Genomic DNA, 21,037 nt, shown 5'->3' with positions numbered 1-21,037 from the left:
GGCACATACCCGTCTCCCTCCATTCCGAGGTCGGATGCTGTTGGTACGAGACCACCACGTACTGCCGAGGATGAGAAGAGATGTGGAAAGAGTTTGTTGGCCATGACATCAGCTCCCTCAAGAGAAAAACAACCAGGAGGCAAAGCAGACGAAGCAAATTTCCTGCGATCATTAAATGAATCTTGGTTGGAGAAATTACGTGTGGTTGGACTTGGGCAGCCAACCGTTTGGGCAAGGGCAAGAGGAAGAGGCATTGGGATGCCCAGCTCAGAATTTACTCGAGATTGCATTGGTGGTGTTGCTGTTGTCAATGTATTAAGGCGAAGTGGTGAGGAAAAGGATGCAGCATTCTGTGAGAGGGTCACTGGACAAGGGGGTTGTACAGTAAAGGCAGATGCAACAGAATCGTTGGCAAGGGGTTTGTTTTCTTGACTTGGCACCAAATTTTGATCCCCTGTCCCAACAGTTGCTCGCCTACTTCTGATCAGCTGCCCCTCTGAAGCCCTCCTGATGGAGTTGGTGACTAATAATGCAGCCGGAACAGCTGACAACACAGTCGAGCCATCTAGGACAATGGGCTTGCCATTCACAGGGTTTGATATTACACCAACGAACTGGTCAGCTGTCGCATGATCCAGCACATCCAATGATCGCCGTCGACCAATTTCTCCAGTGGCAGGAGGTTGCTCAGGGATGTCCTGTTTTAAGCCTGCAACCACAGTGACTGGGGTTACCTCACCATGTCCTTGTGGGTTATTGTCTCTCTCGTACCAGTCAGTGCAAAGCCAACGGCCTCGCCGAAAGACCTCTTTTTCAAAATCTAGACGCACAACCCGAAACCTTGATGCGGTGGCACCCATTTGGGCAGACTGTTGGCAAAATGCAGACGAGACGTTACCCGATATATTGTCTGAAGAATCTTCAGCAAGCTTGTCTCCTAAACCCTGGTACACCTCAGACTGCCCGCTTTTCAACCGGTTGCCAATATTTTCCACAAGCTTATTTCCACTCTTGGCTGCATGAGAAGCTGGCCCTGGACTGGAACTACGTCTTGGGCGACCATGAGCTTGTGGACTTAGGCTGGGGGTGAGCAAAACACAATCATCATCCACACGGGATTCATCTGGGTCGTCAGTATCTTCTCCCATGCTGCTCTGAGCTCTTGCCATTGTGATGCTTGTGATCTGAAAGCCGCTTTTCTTACGGCCCTTCTGTTGAACAAGGTGTCGATACTGTTCCATAATAAGAAAATCCTTCTGTTGTTCTGGAAGTTTACCTTGCATCATTTGTTGATCCTGTTCCATGTCTCCTTGGTAATGTGCAATCTTGTTACCATCTGGCAGCCTAGACAAAGATATTTGGGATTTTATGCACAATTTCAACATTTATTTGACAAGACAAACACCAGCAAATTTGTGCATTTCAAAGTGAGGGCCATAAAAGCACAATTATTCTTAAACCCCCTCAACCCCTCCTCCCCCACCCACAACAAAAAAACAAGGGGGTATCATAATAATACCCCAAGGAACAATTCAGAAAAGCAAGTGGTGCAGGAGGAGGCTATTAGGCCACCTAGTTTTAGGCCACATAGTTTTATCACAATTAATCTACAACTTTTGAAATATTAAGCTATTCTAAATATATCGTTGTTTTTTGCAAGGATTAGAGTGGCATTAAAAAATAAATGAATAAATATGAAAAAACCCCTGAGAACAGCACTTGGTAGAGCACATACCTTTGCCAGGCTGAACAGTTTATATTTTGCATTCCACTGATAAGCCAGATCTGCATCCAGACCTGAACGAAAATATAATCGGCTTGTTCTTGTCAACAAACAACAAACTCATCCATCTAGTTTTATCATAATTCATCTACAACTTTTGAAATATTAAGATATACTAATATGTCTTTTTTTTGGGGGGGGGGGGGTCTCATCTCTTAATGGTGAAGAATCACTTTAAAAAAAAAAAGTTGTTTTTAAATCTCGTATCAGGATTTGGACCTTCACCAAAATTGAAAACAATTCGTCCTGGTCACACAACCTATCTGTCTGCAACACATTTGTGGGAACTTCTGCAACAGTGTTGGGAAGAACTTTCCGAACAATATTTGATTTCCATTGTTGAAAGAATGCCATGAGTACGTTCGGCTGTTATATCCGCAAAAAGGTGGCTACTTTGTTGAGTAAAAAATTTGGATTAAATTTTGTTCAACAAAACGATTCCATGATTTCCTTTTTATCTGCAATTGTTTATTTGTTCTATGCTTTAATTTCAGAGTGCATTGAAACTTTAAACTGCATAAAATTCAGTAAAAACTTGAAAAATGGGTGTGTTCTAAAACTTGAGACCAGAAGAGTATATGTTGTCAATCACCGAAACACGCACGCCGACGACTGAAAATCATTCACCATATATTTTAAACCCCGTTTTAATTCAATTTTTATTCATCAATTATTTTCTGAACATTGTCAACAAGTCATTATAAACTGAAGTTGCATGAAAGTCACAAGTCCCAGGTCCGAGACTCAAGTCAATTTCGTGAAGTTGCAAAATTTTGCGACTCGAATGTCTCGAGCTTTTATCATTTATCAGACAAAACTACAAAAATCCCTAACACCTGCCATAAAGATAAACACACTATGTTTAAATAATTTCTCAACAGAGGTGAGAGATGCGTCAACTCAGCCTCAGTGGTGTAATAGAGAGCGTCACTCTGGGTCTGGGAGGTCGGCGGTTCGAACCCCAGTGAGTCATGCAAAAGACTTTATAAATGACATGTGCTGCTTTTTTGCTTGATGTTCAGCATTTTTTTTTAAAGGATAAAGCACAGACAAATCACCATAGGTTGGTGATAATAGCACAGGCTCTGATGGGCCTGGTGGTCGTATGGCAGCTTAGCTGCCGGGGTGGCTATCACTTCTTGAAGTGCGACTGTTGCTGATGCAGTGCCCCTCTACCAGTACACACACTGGAACTGGTACTCATTTCGCTGACCTCGGAAGGATGACAGGCTGAGTCAATCCCCTGGTGTATTAATTCAGCGGCCGACGGGGCTTGAACTCAGGACCCTAGAATCCCAAGCCAGCACCCTAACCAAAGAGCCAACACCAGGCTACCCTGATGGGCCTCATGGCCTCCTCCTGCACCAGTTACTCATTACAAGGGAACTCAAATGATTATCAAATACACAGTACACCAACATGCATAAGAATTGTATGCACAGTGAATAGGCATTAAATATAAAAAGAGGTTCACTCATTTTTTTATAATGGCACCATTTTTCTCCATTTCATTTCGATACATCTTTGATGCCATTAAAATTGAATTACAGTGCCTTTCAGTGGATTCAAAAGCCTTGACGCACAAAATAAAACGGGAGCTATTTAAACACTCAAACAATAGGTACAGCTGCACAAGGAATGAACCACCCAGGGGTGTGTTCATTTATCAAGCAGACAGCTAGCACTTGCCAAGCCAGCCGTTCCTTATCAACGGTTTTCAATGGAATGCTTGCTAGAATGCTTAAGCCACTTGGCGAGCACTCTCCAAGAAACTTAGTAACTGAACACACCCTGGTGAGTTAAACGTGCATGATGCAAGGGACACCTTTTCAAAAAAGAAAAACAACCAGAAGGGCACTCCCAAGAGTGCATACCTCCTCCCAGATCCAGATCTTCACTAAAATGGAAACAAATAGTCCTCGACACACACCCAACATGTCCACCAAGTTTCATCCGAATCCGTCCACAACTTTTTGAGATATCTTGCTACATATAGTTTTTAGCCCAATCCTCAATGGTGAAGAATCACTTTAAAATTTCTCATAGCTGGATCTGGATCTTCATCAAAATCTAATCAATGCGCCCTCAGAACACATCCAACCTGTCCACAAAATTTCACCTGAATCCATCTACAACTTTTTGAGATATCCTACACACAAAAACACACACACACACACACACACACACACACACACACACACACACACACACACACACACACACACACACACACACACACACACACACACACACCAAAACATTACCTCCACCCATCGCAAATGGCAGAGGTAAAAACAACCTTCAGAAGATATACACAATTTGATGTTATCAGCTAATCACGACAAAAATCTACCTTGAGAACAAACACCCAAGTCACGTTTCCGTTGCGATGGAAAGTGGTGTCAAAGAAAGGCAATGCATCCCAATACGTCAGACACTTGGGGAAGTAACAGAGAAAGTAACAGCACCAAAATTTTGGTGTGGTAAATACGACGGACAAGGCCGTCCCGTCCCGCGGTGAGGTAAATACAACGGACAAGGGAACCCCGCGGTGAGGTAAATATAACGGAAAAGAGAACCCCGCGGTGAGGTAAATATAACGGAAAAGAGAACCCCGCGGTGAGGTAAATATAACGGAAAAGACAACCCCGTGGTGAGGTAAATATAACGGACAAGGGAACCCCGCGGTGAGGTAAATACAACGGACAAGAGAACCCCGTGGTGAGGTAAATATAACGGACAAGAGAACCCCGCGGTGAGGTAAATACAACGGACAAGAGAACCCCGTGGTGAGGTAAATATAACGGACAAGGGAACCCCGCGGTGAGGTAAATATAACGGACAAGGGAACCCCGCGGTGAGGTAAATATAACGGACAAGAGAACCCCATGGAGAGGTAAATATAACGGACAAGGGAACCCCGTGGTGAGGTAAATATAACGGACAAGAGAACCCCGCGGTGAGGTAAATACAACGGACAAGAGAACCCTGTGGTGAGGTAAATATAACGGACAAGAGAACCCCGCGGTGAGGTAAATACAACGGACAAGAGAACCCCGCGGTGAGGTAAATATAACGGACAAGAGAACCCCGCGGTGAGGTAAATACAACGGACAAGAGAACCCCGCGGTGAGGTAAATATAACGGACAAGAGAACCCCGCGGTGAGGTAAATACAACGGACAAGAGAACCCCGCGGTGAGGTAAATATAACGGACAAGGGAACCCCGTGGTGAGGTAAATAACGGACAAGAGAAACCCGTGGTGAGGTAAATATAACGGACAAGAGAACCCCGCGGTGAGGTAAATACAACGGACAAGAGAACCCCGTGGTGAGGTAAATATAACGGACAAGGGAACCCCGCGGTGAGGTAAATATAACGGACAAGGGAACCCCGCGGTGAGGTAAATATAACGGACAAGAGAACCCCATGGAGAGGTAAATATAACGGACAAGGGAACCCCGTGGTGAGGTAAATATAACGGACAAGAGAACCCCGCGGTGAGGTAAATACAACGGACAAGAGAACCCCGCGGTGAGGTAAATATAACGGACAAGGGAACCCCGTGGTGAGGTAAATAACGGACAAGAGAAACCCGTGGTGAGGTAAATATAACGGACAAGGGAACCCCGCGGTGAGGTAAATACAACGGACAAGAGAACCCCGCGGTGAGGTAAATATAACGGACAAGAGAACCCCGTGGTGAGGTAAATATAACGGACAAGAGAACCCCGCGGTGAGGTAAATACAACGGACAAGAGAACCCCGCGGTGAGGTAAATATAACGGACAAGAGAACCCCGCGGTGAGGTAAATACAACGGACAAGAGAACCCCGCGGTGAGGTAAATATAACGGACAAGAGAACCCCGCGGTGAGGTAAATACAACGGACAAGAGAACCCCGCGGTGAGGTAAATATAACGGACAAGGGAACCCCGTGGTGAGGTAAATAACGGACAAGAGAAACCCGTGGTGAGGTAAATATAACGGACAAGGGAACCCCGTGGTGAGGTAAATAACGGACAAGAGAAACCCGTGGTGAGGTAAATATAACGGACAAGGGAACCCCGCGGTGAGGTAAATATAACGGACAAGAGAACCCCGTGGTGTGGTAAATATAACGGACAAGAGAACCCCGTGGTGTGGTAAATATAACGGACCAAGTGTCTGCGCTTACCCGTCAGGACAGTTCCGATTTCCCGTCGCACCACCCGTCCGCTGTCCGCACACAGGAGACCATGCTGCGCGCTCTTTCAGCCGAGATGAACGTACAATTGTTTATTATCATGAGGGCACCTGAGAGTAATTCGCATCACGCACGGGTGTTCCCAACACCATAACGTCGAACCACCATGTTCAAACGCTGACAATAATTCCTTTCAGATCAAAGGAAAAAATAAAAAAAAAATTCAAAAAATTGGTATTTTTTTTTAAAAAACCCAACAAAGGAAGTGCTGCAAGAAAAGCGCACCGAGCAGAGAGCGGCACTCAGCAGAGTGAGATCCACTCGAGTTATTTAAACCGAGCCGTGAACTGTGAGGGAAGAGACAAGGGGGAGGTATTAAAGTGGATGATGAGCAATTTCCCAATGCGATTTAAACAGTCACAGGATTCGCTCGCCCCGGAAGCAGCATTTTGAAGAGACAGTAACACACTTCCAAACACGACCGAATCATTTCCCCCTCCCCCCCTTTAATAAACCACGATGGACAACGACGTGATATTCTCCGCAAGCATCGATCCTGATTGGTTAGTAAATCAGAATAAAATGATGAAATACGATTCAATAAGCATGTCTGATGAAAATAAAGCTTAAACGGAATATATTATCAAATTTCCAGTATGGGGAACTGAGGCGTGCTGCTGCGAACTCCGCCGTCGTGGTGTGCACACACCGATTAAGTAATTACTCCACAATGCAAAGATGAAAGAAGAGAAACGCTGCTACTTCAAACAGAATATTGTCCATAAAACAAATTTATATTTGCTTCGTTAGTAAGGAGCTAACTAGCGCTTGCCAACCCAGCCGTTCCTTAGCAACGGTTTCGAATGGAGTGTTTAAGCCGCTTTGGCGAGCGCTCGACAAGAAACTTGGTAATTGAACACACCGCGGGTAATTCTCCACAAAACGAGATTCGGACGTGCGTGTTTTAAATTCACATTTCCATTGGATAGGTTACAGTATGTCTTCACGGCCATCACATTGGGAAATGCGAGCGGTGTAACGTACCGGAAGATTCGGAGCACCATTTTCAGCACTACCCCTTATCCGAGTAAGGTTCGCGACCTAAATCGATCGTGCCGCTGTGTATAACCTTTCAGAAATAACGTTTAAATTTTCGGAGGCTTCATGGCCTATTTATTTAACATTTTACTTGTGTGTGGAGAGTGGCATATATAGAGCCTCGCGGCTCTGAAGACGATCGTCCATCATCATAGCCTATTTATTTATTTAACATTTTACTTGTGTTTCGATAGTGGCATGTATAGAGCCTCGCGGCTCTGAAGACGATCGTCCATTTCAGAGAAAATAATATGGAGCTGCATTACTGAGTCTATCCTCGTCGCTGGTTTTTTTTGCCAATGGTTTTAAGCTTGCTTCGTGTGAGAAATTTCATGCGGGTCTTAAAACAAATCTTTCATGTTGAAATAGACTCTTGGATAGTACCCTAAATAACCAATAAATTGCTTGCCATAACAAATCGATCACGGATAAAATACCGTGCGATCGATGAAGGATATTTTATGTGTACAACAATTTGCTCTTATACGTGCTGCACTATTCCAGGACTTGTCTCGCGCTCAAAGTGCCATGTATTTTCCGCCCCCAGATTTTTTGGGCGGTGAGTGTTTAAATCCATTGTTCCCTGACACGTTTTTTTTTTTTTTTTCCAAGTAACAAAGTAATTGTGTTTTTAAAATATGTTTCGCGCTATTTTCAGAATTTATCTGTTCAAGATGTATTTATATATAAAATTAGGGTTAGGGTGTTGTCCTTGAGGGAGAGGATAGATTGTATTGACGAGAGAGAGAGAGAGAAAAAGAAAATAAATAAAAAAAAATAAAAAAAAAGAAGATACTTTTTCTTCAGAAATAGCGATTCCAAGTGAAGATCGAGTGATCTCCAGATATATTGGTGGAAATGTCACGGATAATGGCGTCACTTTTTTCTTACCGTGCTCACGGCCTTCTGAATACCGTGTAAGTCGCTTACATGACCTTCGTTTCTTTCCCAATTTAATGTTTGTCACGTCATCGTCTTATTTTTTTACCTCACTTTCTGATAAATTCGTGATGAAATGACGTTTTATGTTTTTTTTTCCCCCCCAATTTCATGTTTGTCACGTCATCGTCTTTTTTTTACCTCACTTTCTGATAAATTCGTGATGAAATGACTTTTTTTTTTTTCCCCCAATTTCATGTTTGTCACGTCATCGTCTTTTTTTTTTTTTACCTCACGACGATAAATTCGTGATGAAATGACGTTTTATAAGTCCCCCCCCCCCTGGTCGTACTGTATGGATAACTCGTACTGTATTTACATGCATCATCTTGCTCGCTTACCCCCTTTTGCTCGTCCAATTTAAATAGGTTATCTCAGCTCATCGAATAGTGAAGTGCCAGAGGGTAAAAGGGAAACGAATTGACAGTGGGGGAGCCAACAGTTGGTGTGAGAAGAGAAAGAGTTAGAGTTGAGTTTACATACAGTATATATATATATATATATATATATATATATATATATATATATATATATATATATATATATATATATATATATATATATATATATATATATATATATATATATATATATATATGATTGATTTTTTTTGTTAATGAAAGGAGAAACTAACATCCAAATGAGAGGGTTAGGTGAAATCGGGGTTAATGGGATGTTCTGTCCCACGTCGAAAATATTCTGGGTCTGAATGGAAGATGTCCTGAGATGGTGGTGCACTGTATGCTTGAAGTTCTGGGGATAAAGAGGTGGGGGGGGGGGTTTAATTCCCAAATATTTGTGTTTTATTTTTAAATATCGGAAAACGCCAGACAGATCCAGAACAAAGTCGCCACCAGGCATCGGGACCATGACCTAGCCTTAAGTTTTGCTCCTCATGGCCTAATCCCCCCCCCCCCCGGAAAGGGAGCTTTGGGCCCCCTCCCCAAATCCCTCATTTTCATTCAAACATCGTCACAACTACCTGAGCGATACGAACAAAACTTGGTACAATGCATCAGGACAGGAAGGTCTCATGTGGCTGTTACCCCCCCCCCCCCTCATCTGGATCTGCTAATTTAAAGGGGGTTGAATGGTGGTTTTGCCAGGTATTTCATTCAAAAATCTTCTTCCCAGAATCCAACAACAAACTGGATCAAGACCAAATTGGCCATGCAACATTGTGAGCATGCCCTAACCTTAAGTTGTGCTCCCCATGACCATATCTTCCCTGGAAAGGGGGCCATGACCTCCCTCCCCTTAGCCCTCATATTCACTGAAACATGAGCCTGGTGTTGGCTCAGTGGTTAGGGTGGTGGCTTGGGATCCTCGGGTCCTGAGTTCAAGCACCGTCGGCCACTGAATTAATACACCAGGGGGTTGACTCAGCCTGTCATCCTTCCGAGGTCGGCGAATGAGTACCATTCGAAGTTCCAGTGTGTGTACTGGTAGAGGGGCACTCCTTCAGCAACAGTCACGCTTCAAGAAATGATAGCTACCCCGGCAGCTAAGCTGCCATACGACCACCACCACCACTGAAACATTTTCCTCACAAACTACATGACCAATATGGATCAAATTTGATACGTTACATCAGAACAGTAAGGTCTCATGGGATTGAGCACCCATCCAGATTTCCTCCCTATAAGAGGCTGAAAAGGGGGATTTCGCCTCAAATTCAGGTAATTTATTTTAAAATCTCAGAAACTGACGGCCAGATGCAGACCAATTTCTGCATGAAGCATAAGGGCCATGTCAAGTCGTGCACCCCATGACCTTTGGGAAGGAGGGAGGGGGGTGCTGCATGGCCCCTTCCTCCAATCCCTCATTTCACCCCGCCTGTTGGGGAAATGACAGTCGGTTCACCACGGGGCTATTTTTATGTAATAATGTGATGTTGGCTGATTTTCAAGCAGATGGAAGATGACTAATGGTAAATGACAGGGTGAAAAGGCCCGAGAGAGGAAGCACAAGAACAGCATGTGAGCAGGTTTTTAGGACACGTGAGCTGATGCTGTCCGGTCCAGTTACAGAGTCAGAGTTGAGGGTTGCCAGAAACTTTTCCACTTTCACATGTGCAAAAGGCAGAATTCAGGAGCAGTTTGGTATGACTGGGAAGGGTGGGTACAGAGAGAAAGGGGTTGGGGACACAAGATTTGGAAGCAAACACAGAATTGAGGCATTAGGCCTTCTCATGAGCAAAGTCTGCTGAAGTGCCATTTCAAGTGAGGGAAGGGATGGAAAGGGAGCATACACCAGAGACAGACTTATCAAGGCATCACCAGGTTTTAGAGGAGGGAGACAAGTTTGAAACTTCATTCTTGAGTTTGGACAGATGATGTTTTCTGGCCCTCCTGAGAGTACACACACACTTGTTGAGGAATTCTTGGAATGCACTGAGATTGCCTTCGGTTGGATTAGTCTTTCAGGAAGGGATGGCAAGTTCTTTCGGAGCAACTGCCTCATCACTGGATTCAGTGTACCATGTGCGGGAGGAAGGGTAGGATAATGGAAGACGAGATGGGATGAAACTGTGCATGAGAGAGCAGGTTTCTGTGGAAGAATTCTCAGGCTGAGTTAACATCCGGACAGTAGCTATGGGAGGCCAGTCCTGAAGAGAGATGGCTGTTTGCAGTCCCTGCCAATATACTCGAGTGAGATGCCAGATTCACCAGCATTGATGCAGCTCTCTGAGAATAGTCAGGGAGATGTTGACTTTCACAAGCATATTATCAGATGAGCCAATTGGAGCAGAGGAAGAGCAGGACACATTTACAGGAAAGTTAATCATCAACAAGTCCAGAAGGGAGGATTTGCCATTGGGAGAAATCCAAGTGGAAAAGTTCACAGATTGATTCAGTCCCATGGAGTCACAGAAGTCCTTTGCTTGAAGTACCATGGCTGGTGAGAGAGATAACACCCAGCCAATTAGTATGGTGACAATTTAAATGACCACATATGTGGAAGAGAGAGTTTGGATGAGTGAATGAAAATTGGTCCATGTCGTGAGAGACAGCGACAGAGGTGGATGAAGTCATTATTGTTGAGAGGACAGCACAATACACAGAGAAACATGAGGCAGGAGCGGAGGGGAAGTTTCAGCCAGAGTTGCTCCTGTTGTTTGGGAGGTGACGTGACACACTTGTGGACTGCAATATGAAGATGAACTCATTCACTTTTAGATTAAACAGGTCGGAGGTCATGTACCCTTCAAAAATCATTTTGCAGATCATAATTTGAGTGAGAAGCATCTGATGATGTCTCTCTTCTACTTCTCTGTATTTTTTTCTCATTCACTCTCTTCCCCTTCCTCTGCCTCTTCCTCTGCCTCTTCCTCTTCCGAACTCTCAAAGGACCGTCCTTTAATTTTTCATGTAACAGTGGGTTGACATCTAATGTAGGCGCAGGCAACATTTTGGATCAATTCAAATTTGGAATTGAGCCTTGGTCCAATGCACCCAGACTCATTTTTATTTGTTTTTGATTTCGGCCTCTGTTCCAATCTTAAGTGATCAAAGGTGAAGCGCATAATTGCATTATATCTTTCCATATATAAGTCTATAGAGATGGCACAAATGTGATTTCAAACGGCTCCAATAGGGATGCGTAGAAACATTTGGGATCAGTGTCATTCACATCAAATTGTACTTTATATTTTTATATCGAAGTACACCGGATGGAATTTTAAGAATATATGGTGTATAACTTGTCCCCTCCTATAAGAAGGGGGAGATGTATTGTTTTCCCTGGTTTCTTTTTTCTTTTTTTCTTCCTTTTATTTTCTTTCTTTCATAATTACCATTTCATGCAATTCCTTCATTTTTGAGCCAATCCTGTTCAAATTTGGAATTGAGGTTCCTTGGTCCAATGCACTCAGACATTAGGCCCCTGTTCCAATTTTAAGGGATCAGAGGTGAAACACGAAATCATATTTTAACTTTCCATATTGAAGTCTATGGAGTTGGATGGAGTTGGCACAAAGGTGATTCCAAACGGCTCCAATGGGGATCCGGAGAAACATTTTGCATTAGTGTCATTATTAGGATTTTCCATTCCCCTCATTATACCTCATACTTTATTGTTATGTTTTTCTGTGTCCTAGACTGAGTCTCATTCACACAACCTTTTGAATTCCCCTGATTAAATTGGCAAATTGGGTCACAGTTCAGCAGCCCTTTTGTGTTTACAATTGTGAATTTCAATCTACACACAGCAACTCCCTTCATTGGTTTCTTCTCTGATTTGTCTGGAACTTGGTAGTTGTTGGTTGTAGAACAGGTGACACATTTTTAGCTTTTAGCTTTGGTATAGAACTCTATCCTATCTTGAGGCAGGAATCCCTTCCTCACTGGAGAAGGTGCAGTCATTATCCTTTTCAGCACATATTCTGGCTGCTCGGTGTGGCCACACAGACTTAGGCCTCAGCCTACGATGGGTCTGTGTCCCTTTAGTCATTTTCTGTGACTGATTGTTATGGTTTGGCATATTTTAGTTACAGCCAGCCATTTTGCTTTCCCCAAAAGGAAAGGGTTTCAGGGCTTTGGTTGCTTGACGGGTCACCGATGCCACTCGGAGTTGTGCCAAGAAGGTATATGCCAGGCTTGTGCGTCTGCCTGTTCGCTTTCTCCTCACCGGTTTGTTTAATAGCTTGCCGTCACTCGGGATTGCTCGCAGGGGAGGTCCATCCATTGGGACCATACTCTGTACAGAACGTCGGTGCTGCCGAAGCAGTCTCCTGGGCTTATTGGGCACAATCCTGGACAGGTCACCACTCCGACGTAGGATACTCGAATGGTTCAAGTCATCCCAGCAAGCTGGTACTCATTTTGCTGACCTTGGAAGGATGACAGGCAGAGTCAACCCCACCTGGTATTCAACAGCTGAGCAGGATTTAAACTCGGAATCCTTGGATCCCAAGCCAACACCAGGCATACAGGGGAGGTATCCACAACAAAACCCCCTCTTTTTGCTGTTCTTCTATTCCTCTTATCTCCAAAATGTAAAAAATTCCAACAGGAGGGGAATGGGTTTGAGGGGGTCTTGTATAATAACCTCACTTGTTTTGGGAACAAGAAAAGTACAACAATATAGTTAAGGCCAAAAATCACATCATTAAAAATTGCTGTTTTCTCCAAGTATTATACAGTATGTAAGACCTCCAAAGTTTACTCTGCCTATGGTCTTGGTTATGGAATAATCAAGGTTATTCCGTTTTTAGGTGATGTGAACATCCCTTTTCTCCCCTTTCTCACCACATTTCCTCCCTCTTGAAAATGCTTGATCTGCCTCTGGAAACGATGAAAAAAAAATCTCCTTTTTAAAGGCCACAGAAAAGGCGTATTTAAAATGCCACTTGTGCAACATGCATTCCATTCAGCCCCCACAAGTCGTGAGAAAACCACAAGCTCAACCAGGAAAGACTCAATGACATTTGAGGCCAAATTGAGGCCGTTGCGAGGCCAATTTCCCCAGTCAAGGAAATTTATGATTCATTGTACCTGCTGAGTCATAAATTATTTTGATTATTTGGAAGAAGAGCTTTGCTTTGCCAATTATTACAGCTTACGTACCAAACATAATATTTTAGTTGATTTATTAGTCATTCATCTGGCTCATATCCAGGGTTCTCCTGCCGATTGAAATAACATTTGGTTTGGAGGAAGCGTTGGGCAGGGGTTGGACTGCATAAGTGAAATGGAAAAGGTAAAGATCATGAATCATTTTCCTTGAAATTAAATGCTTTTTTTTTTCTTCTTCTTACTTTCGTTTTCATAAAGTCTGCCCAAACAAATTTGCTTACCTATCATAGCTCAAAAAAGTTGATCATCAAAAGTTTTAAAAAAAAAAAACCAATGTCTATAATTACCTGAGGTCTGATGCAGTATGTTGTTAATGTTCGATTATGACAAAATTTATTATTGTTTTTAACATGAAGTTGCTGTTTTTTCCCTTTCAAATTAATTAAATATCCTTTTGAAAATTAATAGTTTCAATGTTTTTATTTGCTATTAATAGACTAGAAGTTTATGTTGTCTGCAGCAGGATCAAAAAATGAAATAAATTATTTTTGGAGGGCTCCATTGAAGTTGTTTAACCCTAACTTTGACAGCCCCCATCCCCCTAATAAAATTGTTTATGATACCGACTTATAGGTTGAGGGGGGCTACTTTTTATGGTTAACTTTTATTTTGTACACTGTTTATCAAACACACACACTCAATGTCTTTTGCACACATTGAATCAAAATCTAAGATGATTGATGGTTCAGTAATAATCATAGCACATGATAGTAATTCGTTGTCGTCATCACAATTCAGGCAATGATCTCTGTTGTAATAAACCTTTTGTTAATTAATATCTTTGCATGGTCATTTGGGTATGGGAACTCCATTAAGCTCTTGTTAATTGGCTGACAAAACCTTGTAATGGGTTGATTGGGTATTGTGCATTAAAAACGCTATTAAGGGGCGAACAGCATGTGCTGGTTTAAATCAGAATGAGCTGATTATTCATCACAGTCAACGGGTTGGTTAACCCTGACAGACGTACGGAAATTAAGAGCAGACATGGTGACCTCTCCTCCACGTCTCACGTGGCAGTTCATCTGGGTGGTTGGAATCCCGCGAGTGTAACACAACATGTATATATGTGTGTATATATATATATATATATATATATATATATATATATATATATATATATATATATATATATATATATATATATATATATATATATATATATATATATATATATATATATATATACATACACAGTCTTGCACCACTTAACGACGGGGATACGTTCTGAGAAATGTATCGTTAAGTGATGTTGTCATTGGGTGAACATCATAGAGTGTACTTACACAAACCTAGATGGTATAGCCTATTGCTCCTCGGCTACAAAAACCTGTACAGCATGTTACTGTACTGAACACTCGGCAATTGTAACACACATCCAAGATAGATGGAAGACGGGTTAGTTTTACCTTTGTGCTGTTCATGACGGCCATGGGTGTTGTTAGCGGCTGCTTACAATCTCTCGCATCTATTATAGAAAGGTGAATAAATAGCGTTTAGATTTTATAAATAATCATTGCATCGATGTTATAATTTACAAATGAAGACACGAGCCCCTGTCAGTTGTGTGATATATTTACGGAACAGTGCGAATGTTTTAACAACATAAAAAGCTTCACCAAAAACTAATTTGTGTTTTAATTTCGACTGTAACAACAAGGATTTATTCGCGAAATTCTTTAATTCAAAGGTAATTTACTTGCTTCAAGGTAAACGTGCAAAAAACGGTTCAAATAGGGTGAAATTGAGGTGTTTTAGGATGTTAGGTCAACATTGGGTGAGTTTGAACGCTGAGTTTCTTGAATCCCAATTTAGCGCGACCCCGCTTTTTTCGCGATGACATTTTATGGACCTCAACAATCGCGTTATAACAGGGCCACACGGTAGTTGTTTATCATTATCAAGTATTATGTACTGTACATAATTGTTTGTGCTATACTGTACTTTTATACGACTGGCAGCGCTATAACGACTACGACGTCACGAGGTGATTGGAATTTTTCAGCTCCATTATAATCTTATGGGACCACCATCGTATATGCGGTCTGTAGTTGACCGAAACGTGGTAATGCGGCGCATGACTGTATATACACTCATAGGGTATGCTGACATATTGTAAGCAATAACGAACTATGCTTCCCCATTATCTCGGGTTGCTCACCTGCATTTGTTTTTTTTCATTTATTTATATTTTAATTTCCGGATGCTTTCCAACGGTTCTGTGTCCCCCCCCCACCCCAGTGTATCGGCTTCAACATCTGTCGGCACGCAAAATTTCAGCTTTCACCATCACCTGGAAGGCACCGAACATTAATGTGAGTCAGTGAGTAGTTAGAATGAGCTTTATATGTTGAGTATATATGTCTATATATATATATATGTCTATATATATATATATATATATATATATATATATATATATATATATATATATATATATATATATATATATATATATATATATATTGTTGCGGATCCGGGGTGGCGGGAATCTGACCCGGTCCTGGGTGCCAGCATCGCCACTGCCGTCTTCGGGAGTCTATAACGCCAGCCGGCTCGGCACAGGCCTCAGGTCATGCGTCTTCAATCGTGATACCAACGTAATCCTGAACCTTACCAGTTGGGGAGATAGAACCCCTGGTTACAGACTGGCTTTGTCAGAGACCGAGCGGAGTCTACCAGTCTGTAACCATTTTGGTTTTATATGCCAATTGAACGGATCGTTCCTCGACGCGACACAAATTAATCCATAGTGGCAACTGCATACGAATTAACAAGATTTATTGGGGACATCAGGGATCACAGCACAAGCAATAAACACTACAATGGTTATACTAACTATCACTAACCCATTCTTAACTAGGGAACCACGGTCTAAAGGTTTAGAGGGGATCACTACGGAATATGCCTTATACAACACGTGCAAACAAAACAGACAGACAAACAGCATGCATGCAGGACAAGACAGAGTACTTGGTGATGGCTCATGGACGAGAAGAAAGCATCCAAAAAGCACGAATGGCGCTTCTAGCAAACAAGCGGGTGTCCACAGGCTCGAACTCCCAGCTCGAAAGTGCCGCGCGGCAATAAAATGGCGGCGCAGTACTCCTGCTCAAGTCACCGCGTGCGCACGTTCCTTGCGCTCTGACCCTCGCGTAGGGTCGAAGATGGGCCTCAGCTGATCTCTATCACTGTCCAGCACACAAATCCCGGCCTGGCCTGTTCTCCATACAAGGCCCAAGTCGAGGTCCGAGTTCCACAGGCGGATCACAATGGGTCAAGCCGTGAGGTGAGCAAGGACCGTCAGACGCTCCGGCGTCTCCTCTCCGGCCTTCCCGCCTCGAAGCCCGACTCGCGCTTCGTCCTCTCAGTTCCTCTCTCGGTCGAATCACTGACTTGCAGGTCGGTTCAGCGTCTCTCCCGGCAGACCCAACACGGTGCCTCCTTCGTTCGCTCGTTTTGAAGCGACTCCGAGCACGCCTCGAGAACCTGGCCGTTCCTCACACACAGCACACCTTTTGCTCCCTTTCTTTTCCTCGGTGACTGCCATTCCCCAAACTCAGAGCTCACTTTGAGACACGAGCACTCCTTTTAACCGCCTGCAGTTTTCAAACCGCCAAAACAACCTGTCCACCAGATCCCTTTTTTTCCTCTCTTTCATTCGCTTCGACACACACCTGTCTCGGCGACTCACTGACCAAAAAGCCCCGCCCCTTCCCGTCACTTCCTGTCCAGGCCACACCTCTCGCTCTAGGCCACTCCCCTCCTGTTCGTACAGGAGAGGAAGAAGAATCATCTCTCGTTTCTCTCGTTCCACCACCATATGAACATAAAACAGTCTGTTACACCTCCCGACACACACATATCGTCCCTTATACCAAACAACCTATCTATACATGAATTTAATGGGGGATTTGAGCTAATCCTTAGTAGTCCCATTAAGGGCCATTTCCGAAACAATATATATACTAACAGATACCACCCGTCACTTCGTTGACGGGAATACTAAGGTGGGGGGGGGATGGGGGGAAGGGAAGGGACGGCAGCATAAGGTTAGAGAAAAGGAAGGCAGACGTGTGTTGGAGCATTAATTACGATACATACCGTCTCATCAAAATAATTCTGCAAAGAATAACAATGAAGATGGAAACAAAATAATCTTTGAAATCGATTTTCTACCAGTCATACCATATATACCGCCTGTAGACAAAACACCGCCCGGACAAGTAAGGAGACAAAACACCGCTCGGACACGTCCGGAGACAAACTCCTGTCTGGACATAAACACCGCCTGGACATGTCTGGACATAAACACCGCCTGGACATGTCTGGACATAAATACCGCCTGGACATGTTCGGAGACAAACACTGCCCAGACATGCCCTGAGACGAACACCGCATGGACACATCCAGAGACAAACTCCTGTCTGAACATAAACACCGCCCGGCCATGTCCGGAGATAAATACCATTGGACACATTTGGGGACAAACACAAACACTGCTGAGAGAGACAGACAGACAGACAGACAGACAGACTTGACTTTTATGTCCTTTCATTATAAAAGTATAAAACCATTTGCAAAGCAAATTTAACGAAAAGAAACAATTCTTGAGGCACCATTTGCCTGAGGTTCATGAAAAACATCAAAACATGAGAATCAAGTGACATTTATTAAGTACAGGAGCTCAAGCTGGGTCTGATAAACAATGAAAGGTCAAAGATCAATAATAGTGTTGCAACTTCACAAATAAATGTAAACTTCATTCTCAATACATTTACACAAGACACCACCATTGACACCACCATAAAAAAAAAAAACATAAAATCCATAAAACACCACCATTGACACCACCATAAAAATCCATCATAAGTTTTCAAACACAGGAAGACTATCCATGTTTTCATGATATGCATGTTCCAGTTTTATACGAGCAGACACTATGCCTTTGAAACAAAAAAGTGCATTTTCATCTTTCCTTTTCACCAATCTGGCTTTTCTGGTCTTATAAATTGCAAGCTTAGCAATTCCAAGTAAAAAATTCAAAAGCAAAACCACAGATTTGTTTCCAGTGTTGAAAGCAAGCCTATAAACAAAGATTGGAAATGAAAAAAACACTTTTAAATTTACAAAAAAATATGACTCAGATACATACAGAAACAGAGGTTATAACCTCTTGCACTCGATAAACACATGATACAAATTTTCAATACTCTTACAAAAGGGACATGAATTGGACACAGAGGGGTTAAACTTCTGGAGTAAAACCTTTTGTGGCTGGGGCCTGATGGACCAGTCTCCAATTTCAGTCTCCTGTGCAACCAACAGTGGGGGATCTATACATCACCTTCCAATTGGGAATAAGGAAAGCTCCTGCAGGTAAAGTCTATTTCCAATGGCTTATTAACGGTGCAGTACAGCCCGGTAAACACACTTCAAGAGAAATTCCATTATTATTATTTTTTTTACCATGACGTGGAACACACCAGACTCATCACTGTTTGAAGAGAACACGCCATGGTGTTTTTGGGCAGTGATTGAAAGTTCAGGAAAGCTAAGGCGAAAATCCACTTCTTTACTTACTCCATTCCACACAATATTTAAATATAGAAAGGTCTGGGTTACTATCCTCATGACCTCGCCCACTATTCTAATTGAATGCAATCCAATTTCTTCAGAAACCGTGCCAGCAGGCAACCATCGCTTCAAAGAAGGCCGGATAAGATCTCACACTTTATTTATTCTACTATTTGTAAAATATTCAATGAAGGATCGGCTGGTGGATATTCCAGCAAATAATCAGTTTTGGAATAGTGGCTCATGTACAAACTTTCCGGCATCATAGGAGATCTCTAGCCACTGCGCTCCAAGAGCTTGCCAAGCATTCAGAAGAGATTGATGAAATGCAGGGAGCCGAGCTCTAGCAACCTGCTTCAGGTCCATGAGGAAGAGTTCCCGGTCATAGTCCATTCTACCTGTTTGTTGAGGCAAGGTATTTGTAAGAGGACACCAGGACACGACTTCACTGTATCGTAGACGTTTTATTGTCATTTGTCAAAAAGCCATTATTTGACTTGGGATGTGCACCAAGTTTTGGCCACCAAAAATTTGTGGTCTGCACAACACATCTGGCTTAAGCCACATCTCCCCAGAAAAAAATCAATTAGACCCTTCTGAATGCTGGTGATCACAGCTTGAGGAGGCTGGATTGCAATGACCTTGTGCCATACGGTTGGAAGTATCAGGTTATTTATGATTGTTACCCGTGCCTAAAGTGACAAGAACTGGAGCATTCCTTTCCACCTTGATAGTTTATTCCTAATGTTATCTCGGAACCCATCACAATTCTTTTGTATGTAGTTTGTAGTTCCCAGATGGATTCCTAACTATTTAAACCCATCCGTTTTCCATAACATTCCTCCTGGAAGAGTTGGGAGAAATGCACGTAAAAACTGTGGCGAGGAGAGGGTTTCTGGGTATAGCCAAAGAGCTACACTCTTGTTCCAATTTACTCTTGCTGCTGAGGCAAGTTCAAAATTGGCAAGACAATGGGATAGCTCACTGACATCTTTTTGGTTTTTGACCACAACACACAGATCATCTGCATAAGCTGAAGTAACAATGTTAGGAATGTTTGACAAGGATAACCCAGATAAGGAAGTATGAAGGAGAGCCAGTAGGGATTCAACGGAAAGTGTGTACAACATGCTTGACAGTGGACAACCCTGACGGATACCACGCTGAAAAGGGAAAGGATGACGCAAACTATTATTTACTTTTAGCAGGCATGATGCATTTTTGAACAAAAGTTTTATGCAAGATATGAATTTTTCCCCAAAACTTGCTCCAGTAAGAACTGCAAATAAGAAGGAATTATCCACACTGTCAAAAGCTTTTTTCCTGATCCAGGAGTAATAACCCAAAACCATGAGGCATGCTTTGACTGATGACAATTAAGTCTCAAACCAAAAAATACTTATGGACATAATCCAATCATAAATGGACCATTCAGGTATGCAATACATTTGGTCATTTCCAATCAGGAGAGAGATGACATTTTTATGATGCATTGCAAGCACTTTTGGCACAATTTTATAATCAGTGTTTAGCAATGACACAGGCCACCAGTTGCAATCTGCTGCAAATCCCCTTTCTTTGGGATACAAAACAGCTCTCCTACAGCTCAGGTGCAATTCACCCTGATCTAGGCTCTCAAGCAGGGTCTCCATTAGAGCAAGACCCAGAATATTCCAAAAAGCTTTGTAAAATTCAGCAGGAAGTCCATCAAGTCCGGGGGCTTTGCCTTCCTCAAGTAGTTTTAATGCCGCAGTGAGCTCCTCAAGAAAAATGTCACGATCAAGTTGCTGTTGCTGCTCTCAAGAAAGATGGGAGAAGTTCAATCTTCTCATTTGTAATCGTTTTGTCCACAGTTCTCGGTGTAAACAGATTTGAGT

The 21,037-nt window shown here is 42.7% G+C and overlaps 2 protein-coding genes across 7 annotated transcripts in view; one reads left to right on the top strand and one right to left on the bottom strand.

Annotated features, from left to right (window-relative positions):
* LOC147023302 (TSC22 domain family protein 4-like) overlaps positions 1–6,496 on the bottom strand; it is a 101,476-nt gene extending 94,980 nt beyond the window's left edge. The window contains exons 1-2 of one of the 4 annotated variants that reach the window (XM_085888548.1): positions 5,962–6,496; positions 10–1,344 (exon numbers count right to left, since the gene is read on the bottom strand). In XM_085888548.1, coding sequence (XP_085744674.1) covers positions 10–1,304 — 1,295 coding nt within the window. In that variant the 5' untranslated portion in view covers positions 1,305–1,344; positions 5,962–6,496. The remainder of the gene's footprint in view (positions 1–9; positions 1,345–5,961) is intronic. The other 3 variants (XM_085888549.1, XM_085888547.1, XM_085888546.1) reach the window with 3 other exon arrangements.
* A 1,301-nt stretch (positions 6,497–7,797) lies between these two features.
* The window catches only part of CLYBL (citramalyl-CoA lyase), a 136,319-nt gene continuing 123,079 nt past the window's right edge, over positions 7,798–21,037 (top strand). For 2 of the 3 annotated variants that reach the window (XM_085888551.1, XM_085888553.1), the window contains exons 1-2: positions 13,684–13,707; positions 15,825–15,898. In XM_085888551.1, coding sequence (XP_085744677.1) covers positions 13,699–13,707; positions 15,825–15,898 — 83 coding nt within the window. In that variant the 5' untranslated portion in view covers positions 13,684–13,698. Of the gene's footprint in view, positions 7,986–13,683; positions 13,708–15,824; positions 15,899–21,037 lie in introns of those variants that run through there. The other variant, XM_085888552.1, reaches the window with a different exon arrangement.

This window comes from Eptatretus burgeri, chromosome 7 (assembly GCF_056783735.1).
Source record: "Eptatretus burgeri isolate ZD-2024b chromosome 7, Ebu_testis_v1, whole genome shotgun sequence".
NCBI classification, from domain to species: Eukaryota; Metazoa; Chordata; class Myxini; order Myxiniformes; family Myxinidae; genus Eptatretus; species Eptatretus burgeri.
This window is presented reverse-complemented; position numbering and strand designations above follow the sequence as displayed.